This window comes from Oncorhynchus kisutch, linkage group LG30, assembly GCF_002021735.2.
Source record: "Oncorhynchus kisutch isolate 150728-3 linkage group LG30, Okis_V2, whole genome shotgun sequence".
NCBI classification, from domain to species: domain Eukaryota; kingdom Metazoa; phylum Chordata; class Actinopteri; order Salmoniformes; family Salmonidae; genus Oncorhynchus; species Oncorhynchus kisutch.
Window position 1 is genome coordinate 30895588 of NC_034203.2, and position 9972 is coordinate 30905559.

Consider the following 9972-nt stretch of genomic DNA (forward strand, 5'->3'; position numbering starts at 1 on the left):
TAATGGGATATTGTCATGATCCTTTCTCTGAGACCAAAGTCTCAAAGCTTCTGCCATTCAGAAAGTGTACTTACGGCTGCTGTTTACTAAAGATATAGTGCCATCTAGTGATGTAGTATTGTTAAAATATTGCAAAACAGGATTCTCTTCCCTATGACCGACACTTGGAATGTAAATTGAATGTTGGGCCTATCAATTGTTTACATTTGATATTGAGAAGAATTAGTATGACATAATGTGCCAGACTGAAACAAAAACCAAACAGATGAAAACAAATGTAACTGGAAAAAATCACACCAGTGAAATTAACACTTATCTTAACACAAATTAACTAACAGAAGTTAATACTGAAATGGTCCTATGACTAAACCCGTCTGTCTAATCCAAGGCCACACTTTGGTGAAATTACCTTCCGTAGATAAGAGCCAACATAATCACTCTATACAAGGGAAGTAAAACTGATTGATTACTTCCCTCACGCATGACATTGTCACAATGACTAGGCTGAACAGAGAACCAGAGCTCAAGGGGTTTGTGAGTCAGATATGGCCCCGTTTGAACTCACATAGGAAAATGAAGTGGTTGCACTCAAATAAACATACTTTAAATAGGCTTGTGAAACACTAACTGTAAATAAAGTTATTCTATTCATTTCACTCTTTTATTATATTACTCAATGTCATGCTAAAATTCAGAATTATTGGTAGTAGTCCTACGATCTGATACAACCCAAATGAACTCTACCCCACTAGGGGGAGGCACCACGCCTCTTCTGTGTGTTTAAATAGGACTGACTCCCTTACGAGTTGACGACACAGGATACAGGATTACTGACTGACAACAGACGGACCACTTTCAATTGCGAACATTATTCAGATCGTCATTAACAGGTAAATAACACTTATTTTACAAACGGTATTCAACGTTACGTATTGTTGCTGGATAGCTTATAATGTTGCACTTCTAGTTCTCACGTTGGCCGTGTTCGAGAGGATCATACTCGCAATGTATTGATTGACTGATCTACAAATACTAATGAGTAGTTATTTATGATGCAAGGTGATTTGTAGATCAGTCAGTCGGCAGTCACCTGCAATCGTTTTGATGCTCTCAAACACGGTTTTTGTTTTGGGAGCTTTTAGCGTAGGGGTGTCAAACTCATTCCATGGAGGACGTATTCGTGTCTGCCGTTTTTTCTTCTTCTTTCCGATTAAGATCTAGATAACCAGGTGAGGAGAGTTCCTTACAATTCAGTGACCTTAATTCGTAAATCAGTTACAAGGGACGAGTGAAAGCCCGCAGACACTTGGCCCTCGGTGGAGTTAACTGAATTACTCGCTGAATTACTCGCTTGAAAATGCGAAGATATGCACCTATTGCTATTGTTTATTTGTAACTTTTATGTGCACTGTACTACATGCATAGATGGTTATTTTGTGTCACATTTTGAGAACTTTGCTGAGGGGAAGGGTTTTTGCAGTTTAGTATCCTAACAATAGGCTACAATAGACATAATAAGCGCATTCCATATTAGCATAGAAGCCTATTTTCCAAGAACATGGAGTATATTCTGGTTTCAACGACTTGGCATTGATCTAATGTCATTTATTAATTTAGGGCCTACTAACTAATCCGTTTACTTATTGGACTTTCAACCAGTATTTTATCTACAGTGAATGTGAAAGTGGGATTGACCAACTCACCTGTAGGCTCTGTGTTTTTCTCTTGCAGCAGGAGATCAGTGCCAGAATGGTTGTGCTGTCTAAAGAATATGGGTATGTGGTTCTCACTGGTGTTGCCAGCATGGTCATGGTTGCCCACCTCGCTGTGAAAGTTGGCAAAGCTCGCAAGAAGTACAAGATCAATGTGAGTTGCCCGGGACCTGGCCCACTGTGTGTCAGCCAATGAATCATCTAAAGCTTAAACTAGGCTATAACAACTCAGGATGGTTCCCCTGATTTTCTCTTCTCTGTTGGACAGTACCCTCAGATGTACAGCAATGATCCAGACTCTGGAAATATCTTCAACTGCATCCAGCGAGCCCATCAGAACACGTATGTAGTATGAACATTTAGTATGTACTTCACAGAAGCAGCAGAGGAAACAACCAGATGTTTGTTATAAAAACCAAACATTTCTTGTAATATTAGGTTAAACATATTATTTTTATTTTTTTACAGCCTGGAGAGCTACCCTGCTTTCCTCTTCAGTCTGGCCATTGGTGGTCTGCATAGTCCTGTGAGTTCCACCATTTATTAATTGACTATATATGTTAGATTTGCGTACCATGCATCCCAGACTTTACAGTTAGTTAGTCAGAGTACTCCATAAAGACACTCATCTGGATTCCCCTATATTAAGACTCTTTAAGAGTCTTTTGTTTAACAGGGAGCCATTTGTGTTACAGCGCCTAGTCAGTGGACTTGGAATGACATGGGTTATAAGCAGGGAGATCTATGCATACGGATACTCCACTGGAGGTAAGACAATTGATAAATATGCTTATAATACAATCATTTATTAAAACATTATGGCATCCTTTACTCAAGGGTTTTGTTCTATGTATTCCTTTCAGATCCTAAAAAAAGGATGCCGGGGTTATCCGGGAACATTGCTCTGCTGGGCATGATTCTGACCGTAGCCAACTTTGGCAGAACGCTGTTAGGCTGTGGTGACTGGGTGAGGCCTGGGATGAGACCAGGATGAGGTTCTCAGCTCCCTTTCCCGCTGCCATTCCTGCTACCATTTCTCAGTGAGAGGCACTGCAACCCCACCTGACCCCAGTCTATTAGTAGTTGTAGGATGTCCTTTGTGGGCATCCGTACTTAGGTATGATATGTACAGACAGAGTTCAGTAAACATTTGGAAAGAGATGACCACGATGGTTAGTTTATCATTCCATAACTACCACACCACGCCAACTCCTCCCAGACCCCCTCCTCAACACTGATAGGCCCAAATAAGCTGTTCCTGGTGCTTCACCAGCTACTCTTTGTTAGTGTGGACTTTTTTATGCATAATGTTGCCAAAACTGTATTCCACAGGAGGTTGGTGGCACCTTCATTGGAGAGGACAGGCTCGTGTTAATGGCTGGAGCAGAATTATTTGGAATGGCATCAAACACATAGTTTCCAGGTGTTTTATGCCATTCCATTCTCTCCACACCTGCCATAATTTGGATCCGTCCTAACCGTAGCATCCTCCTGTGCTGTATTCTAAATGAAATTCTAATGTAGAAAATGACCATGGAAAATGGGCTTAAATAACATTTCTAGGTTCTATCATGGACTTGTGTTTTAATGTTTGTATCCATGGGCGTGAGGTGTGTGTGTGTGGAGAATAAGGAGATGTTATTGCTTCAGAAGAACCAGAGTGAACCGAGAGGTTAATGTGTGTGGTTGTCCTCATTGATCTGCATAGTTGTCCTAAGTTTACACCTTTTGGTCATTTAGCAGACTCTTATCCAGAACGACTTACAGGAGCAATTCGGGTTAAGTGCCTTGCTCAAGGGCATATTGACATATTTTTCAACTAATTGGCTCGGGGATTCAAACCAGCAACCTTTTGGTTATTGGCCCAACTTTTGTTACTGCTAAGCTACCTGCTGCCCCATCACCTCTAAGCCTACATGCAGGAACAATAAATGCCTTACTATTATCTTAACCATTAGGCAATGTTCTGTACATGGTTGGGTTAGGGCTGGGGACTGTACTACACTGAACAAAAATGCCATTTAGCTGCCGCCATCACCTCATGTTTCAGCATGATAATGCACAGGCTCATGTCGCAAGGATCTATATACAATTCCTGGAAACTGAAAATGTCCCAGTTCTTCCACAGCCTGCATACTCACCAGATATGTCAACCATTGAGTATATTTGGAATGCTCTGGATCGACGTGTAAGACAGCGTGTTCCAGTTCTCGCCAATATCCAGCAACTTCGCACAGCCATTGAAGAGGGGTGGGACATTTGTTCCCAAGTATTCTCACACATAATAGAGAGACATATGTGATCTTATTCAAATGTAAGGAAGGTTTCAACTGAGTATATTTTAGTCAAACATATGTGTTTAGGTTTCTTGTGGTCAATTATGTCCCGGGCCCCCCGACCATCCACTCAAGAAAAAAATCTGCCCTCGGCTGAATCTAGCTGATGATCCCTGTTTTTTACTGTGACTAACAGATGCAAATTGACTGATTTCCTTATGAACTGTAAATCAGTAAAATCTTTTATTTATTTATCCGTTATTTTACCAGGTAAGTTGACTGAGAAAACTTTCTCATTTGCAGCAACGACCTGGGGAATAGTTACAGGGGAGAGGAGGGGGATGAATGAGCCAATTGTAAACTGGGGATTATTAGGTGACGTGATGGTTTGAGGGCCAGATTGGGAATTTAGCCAGGACACCGGGGTTAACACCCCTACTCTTACGATAAGTGCCATGGGATCTTTAATGACCTCAGAGAGTCAGGACACCCATTTAACGTCCCATCCGAAAGACGGCACCCTACACAGGGCAGTGTCCTGCCCTGGGGCATTGGGATATTTTTTTAGACCAGAGGAAATAATGCCTCCTACTGGCCCTCCAAAACCACTTCCAGCAGCATCTGTTCTCCCATTGTTGCATTTATATTTTGTCCAGTATAATTAACAATACAATAGCTCTCTGAACTTGTGAATCACTTCCTGATTATGCTGTAGAGTCATAGGCACACAGCAAAAAGGGTTTAGGTTTATTTATTTAAAAAAGTCCTTAAATGTTCATTTTTTACATTTAACCCTGAATCTGTATGTCTACCTCTTACATCACTTTTGGCACTTACAGGTAAAACACTTAAACACTGTAAATATGATTTATTGCAGTGCACGACAAAAAGTAATTTTCTTCAGGTAATTTTCAATCTAAATGTAACTTAAAATCTCATAGTTCTAATACATACTCCGCTGTTTCTGCATTTTATTATTTCCAATTAACTTAAAGGATCATTTTCTGAGACACTCTTAAATATCAAGTAAATAGTTAATAAATATCTCATTACATAATTTCCTATGGCTTGTAAAGAAATACTAAGCATACATTTTGCATTTACATTTTGATAATACTATACTTTGCACCATTTTTGTTTAACAATGTTTATTAGCTGATCACTTCCACATGAAGCACTGCCGTCTCATCACCATTGGTGAACTTTTATCCCTTAACCTTTCTCCTCAAAGTAGTCTATGAAATGGATCTGTATCTATATGGCTTTGAATCAAGTCACGCTTATTGGAGGTGACCCCCTTTCTGCAGGAGCAGACTGGGACCAGAAATGGCCACTGGTATTTCTAACACACCAGACCATTTTTTTTACCTTGAGGCCCCCATTATTAGCCAGATTATCTTCATTTTGCACAAAAAAAAAAAAAAAAAAGTTAGACAGGCCCACTGGGCTAAAAATGGATCAGCCGCCCATGCCTTTCTACACCCCCAATCTAATTAACCAACGAATGCAGAGAAGCTGACTGTTTCTCTGACTGTTTTGGGTTACATTTAGAGAATGTTTACTGGCTATCAAGTAAGACCAAGGATGGATGTTTTTCAACCCACTAGGCATTCTGGTTTGAAAGAACACTTCACTCATATTTGGTCAGTTCAAGGATTAGAATAGTTCTATAACATGGTTTATGGGAGACTGATAAACATTTAAATCAAGTACCTCTACAGTAACCATCTTTCACTCCCTTTCCATTTTCCCTCGATCCTGGACTCAGGCAACAACATCCAACGTGACATTGTGTCTTCTTCATACAGTACCAACTCATTTAGGGGCTTTGGAGACTGTGAGAGCACTGTGACTGTTTCTATAATACATTAAAGTGCAGCCTGTGCTGTGCATGATCTGTATCAGGAGGAGGGGGTGCATTACAAAGGGAACTCGTCTCTGAAGAACAAAACAGACCCCTGTGCAGATGAGACGTCCGAGAGTTTCAAAGGGAATATTGAGGGTGTTGGTCTAATGTTTAAACGGAACCTCTGATGTTGGCTTAATGTTGAAACCTCTGATGTTGGCCTAGTCTTGAAACTCCTCATTGGGTATTGAAAGCCCTCTCATTGTTAACAGAACACAATCAAATTGGAAACTGCTCAGAAGGGGGAATCATAGGGAGTCAACATGGGCACTGGCAGAGGGCCTCGAGTATAGTCAAAAGCTTTGCCAGGATCCAAAATGGCAGCCCATTGGGTGTCTGCTTTGTAGCTGTGCTAGAAGAAAAGTTGACTGTTGTTGATGAAAAGTTTCCATCATCAGTAAGTGTAAGTGTATCTGGAAAGTGGCGTGTCTTCCATCAAGTCATCCTGGACAGGAAGACAAAACAAGAGCGTCATAATGTTGCCAAACACTATATCACTTCAAATGAATTGAATTCATATATCTCACATGAACAAAATGTCATGCCACAGAAGACCTGAATCTAACATGTCAAGTATAGTATGGTCACCATAGGTAGATCCTGCAGCCGGTGGAAGTCCGGGTGGTCGGTTCGTTGGCGGAACTTGAGGAAGAGGATGACAGAGACTACGGCTGTGGTGACAATGAAGACAGAGACCAGGCCAGCCAGCACAGGGTCCAGAGGAGAGTGGAGATGTGGCCCTTTGTCTGGAACAACACGTTAACTGATTTATTGATTGTCTAATTAGTTGTGTAATTTGTTAACTGGATAATGAGTGAACAATTTGATTGATTAATTGGTATATTATCACCTTACCCTCATCTCCAACATTGAGCTCCGATGGAACCTCCTGTTGAGGTGGGCTGACAGGGATGTGGACTGGGGCAGAGGTCTGCGGGTGCTCCATGGTGAGGGGTTGGGTTGGGGAAGGGATCAGGGCAAGGGTGCTGGGTTGGACAGAGGACTGGGTCGGTATTAAAACATGGGATGGAAGTAGGTTGGTATCTAAGGCAGGAGGAGTAGTGGTGGTGAGGTGGCCTCCAGCGAAACCAGGGTGGGTAGTGCCCCCTAGGGTGGAGGGGTGGCTAGTAGTGTCCCCTAGGTTGGAGGGGTGGCTAGTAGTGTCCCCTAGGATGGAGGGCAGTCCTGCAGGGGAGGTGCTCTTCACAGGGGATGAGGAGGAGGAGCCATCTGGAACGGCTGAGTGATAATCACATAGAAATATAATTACAACAGTATTACATACAGACAGTATTACACACTGTACATACAGTATCTCAATTGAAGTAACAGATAAGGGTTCTGCAATGAGTCTTTTTTCATTTACCATCATTACTGCTTCTCCTAAATGAGATTATACTCATTGTTATTTGAAAGCAAAAGGAGGAGAATGAGAGAGACAGATATATTGAAATCTGGATGGTATTATGTCATATTGTGTGTTTGTCAGGCAGAAGAGGCATCAGACACAGCAGACTCGCTCAGCATTGACAGAGATAGTTATATTTGTTAAAACGATACCTCCTACATCAGGTTGCCACATCCCCCTCTATACCGCTCAACACCCCTCTACTCCCTGTTGCCAAGGCACACAGGTAGCCAGGCCCAGGGCATACCATGATAGGAGGGAAAGATGGAGCCTTTCTATTCCCCTGGTAAGCTGTTTGATGGTGGGTGGAGCCTGAGGCAAGCTTCTGTGTTTGCAAACAAGCAGCTTTTGCAGAATGCGGCTGTCTATTTTCAGACTGAACACTATATAAACAAGCTACCAGCTGAGTGGTGGCTGAGAGAAAGTCACAGAGTAATATAATTACTATAGTATTACATAGACAGGACTACCTCAGGGTAACCATGGGGAATATAGACAGGCTTAATGACGCTGATAGAAGTGAAATATCCTTTGGGTTACAGTACCTGCGAGAGTGGCATTGTCTTGGGTGGTGGTAACAGTGTTGACTGTGTGTGCAGCTGGAGACTTGGTCATCTGATTGGTCACAGCCATGTCATCGCTGTCACCAGCGTCTGTAACAGAATCTGATTGGTGCAGCTTGTCGCTGTTGGTAACAGCTGGTTTGGTTGGGGCTCTATCCGCTTGGTCTGGTGAGGTCTGATTGGCAGGACCTGGCTCTGGCCCCGGATCCCCATCTTCATTGATAATTGGGAGGGCTTGGGATGCAGTAGACACGTCCTCACGCTGGAGGCTAACTGGGATGAAGACAGGGGGCAAAGCAGTGCTCTGACCTACAAGAAAATAATGATGATGTCACTGTATAAATATAATGTCCTGGTTCTCCATATTGTTGTGAATTGATGAATTACTGATACTGGTAGACATTACAAAAGCATGACTGGGAAATACATATTTATTGATTATTTTTCCTTTCCACTTAACCTGAGCAGGAAGAACTCAGGGCTCTGGTCAGGCCCTAGTCATGATTGTTGGCATTTTCATATATGTCTAGTGTATGTTCAAATGCCATTGAATTGTTCATTGTTTAAGAGTATTGAGTGTTGAATAGTTAATGTGTCAGTGGCCTGTAGCACTGTGGTGTTATATAATTAGGCATCTGTGGCTATTGCTGAGAGGGGTACATCATTTCATCTTCCATTCTTATCAGCAATACTAATTGATCTGCTGTTGATCATGTCATATGATATACTTATGTTGTGAAATATTCATAATAAGAGCAGTTGGCAAACAATCCAAATGCAATAGGCTATACAAAAACATGTTTTCATAGGCTTCCTGGAATATGAGACTATAGTACTGAACGAGTATGTATTTAAATAAGAATGCAATACTCACAAGAATAATTGATTAAGTATATCAAGCAGGGTTAGGTTAAATTCCAATTTAATTTGAAATTCCAATTATATTCTTGAATTCACTAATGAATTTAAATGTAATTTTAATTGTAAACACATTTAATCTTTGGAATTGAATTGGAATTCAATATTTGTACATTTCCCAGGTAATGGAATTAATCCACTTAGTATAAAAAATTTGACTACAGGATTTGTTTTAAATCATTTAAACGTGTATTTCTATATTTCCATTATAGCGAGGCTGTCTGAACAGTGAAATGATCAGCCTCAAACCCTGAGGGAATTGAATTCAAATTTGTGGAATTGTTTTGTTCATAATATTGAATTAGGAATGGAATTAATGGAATTTACCTAATATTGGAATTGAATTATCTCTGAATTCAAAGACTGGAATTTCCTGGAATTTGAATTTAATTAAATTTACAGGGAGAAGTAATAAAATTAGAATATAATTTAACCCTAACCCTGATATCATGCAAAAGATCAGGCAAAATATGGTGAGAAATTCAAAGAATGTTCCTATTGGCCTCTTATGTCAATAAAAATATCCTTACCTATATTAACCTCATAATAACCTGCACTGACAGGTAGCCCTAGTGTATGACCAGTCGATAAACACTGCCAAATTAAATTGGTAACATTACATTTACGTTTAGCCTACATTATACAAATTGTCATCAGAATATCAGAATAACTATCTTCAGAATATTTTGTGATGATAAAGTAAACTGAATGACAAGCACAAAATATATATTCTCAGCGGGCTGTCTATTCTAAACACAGCACACACACCGACACCTACCCTTTGTCTGCGATGATCTGGTAAGGATCACCAAAGCACAAACCACTAGATGCATTTCAATGTTCATTTCATGTGCCGCTTTCGTGGATACGATGATAAAACGTTCAACGGCTTTTAACGTCCGTTCTCTTCTTTGCTAGAGCGTATTCTTTGCTGCTCTTTCGGTTGGTTATCTGACAGAGAACAGCATTGCTAAAAATACAGAAGGGTCTGGCATTAGAGGATATGAAAGAAGGGGTGGGGTTGAAATGCCTGTATGACGCGCGGTGCGCAATGTTGGACTAACGCACAGCGCAACACACAAAGTGAGTATCTTCCCAGCTCGGTCAGGACGATGTCTGTCGATGTTAAAGGCCCACAGTGTGTTATGAATGTGTCACTGTCACGGGCTCACTTCCATTGCTAGCCCGC

The 9972-nt window shown here is 41.0% G+C and overlaps 2 protein-coding genes across 3 annotated transcripts; one reads left to right on the plus strand and one right to left on the minus strand.

Annotated features, from left to right (window-relative positions):
* Positions 1 to 757: 757 nt before the first annotated feature.
* LOC109874545 (microsomal glutathione S-transferase 3) lies at positions 758 to 3663 on the plus strand. Of its 2 annotated transcripts, none has more exons than XM_020466511.2 (6): positions 758 to 890; positions 1732 to 1866; positions 1981 to 2054; positions 2181 to 2238; positions 2408 to 2480; positions 2576 to 3663. In XM_020466511.2, exons 2-6 carry the CDS (start codon positions 1750 to 1752, stop codon positions 2704 to 2706), a joined length of 453 nt encoding a protein of 150 aa, XP_020322100.1. In that variant the 5' UTR covers positions 758 to 890; positions 1732 to 1749; the 3' UTR covers positions 2707 to 3663. The 2 variants fall into 2 exon arrangements, with proteins under 2 accessions (XP_020322100.1, XP_031666630.1); XM_031810770.1 differs by lacking the exon at positions 758 to 890 and adding an exon at positions 1090 to 1229.
* A 1060-nt stretch (positions 3664 to 4723) lies between these two features.
* On the minus strand, positions 4724 to 9795 carry LOC109874546 (soluble scavenger receptor cysteine-rich domain-containing protein SSC5D). The gene is made up of 5 exons (XM_020466512.2): positions 9562 to 9795; positions 7848 to 8174; positions 6750 to 7133; positions 6483 to 6640; positions 4724 to 6339 (listed from the first exon to the last, which is right to left on the minus strand). The coding sequence occupies exons 1-5, from the start codon at positions 9626 to 9628 to the stop codon at positions 6289 to 6291; spliced, it is 987 nt and encodes a 328-aa protein (XP_020322101.1). The 5' UTR covers positions 9629 to 9795; the 3' UTR covers positions 4724 to 6288.
* Positions 9796 to 9972: the final 177 nt, after the last annotated feature.

Coding starts and splice junctions, on each gene's coding strand:
- LOC109874545 (XM_020466511.2), top strand. CDS start 1,750: ATGGTTGTGCTGTCTAAAGAATATGGGTATGTGGTTCTCACTGGTGTT. Junction 2,055..2,180: donor CAGCGAGCCCATCAGAACAC/GTATGTAGTATG, acceptor ATTTTTTTACAG/CCTGGAGAGCTACCCTGCTT. Junction 2,481..2,575: donor ATACGGATACTCCACTGGAG/GTAAGACAATTG, acceptor TATTCCTTTCAG/ATCCTAAAAAAAGGATGCCG.
- LOC109874546 (XM_020466512.2), bottom strand. CDS start 9,628: ATGAACATTGAAATGCATCTAGTGGTTTGTGCTTTGGTGATCCTTACC. Junction 8,175..9,561: donor CAGATCATCGCAGACAAAGG/GTAGGTGTCGGT, acceptor ATTTTCTTGTAG/GTCAGAGCACTGCTTTGCCC. Junction 6,340..6,482: donor GGCTGCAGGATCTACCTATG/GTGACCATACTA, acceptor CTTCCTGTCCAG/GATGACTTGATGGAAGACAC.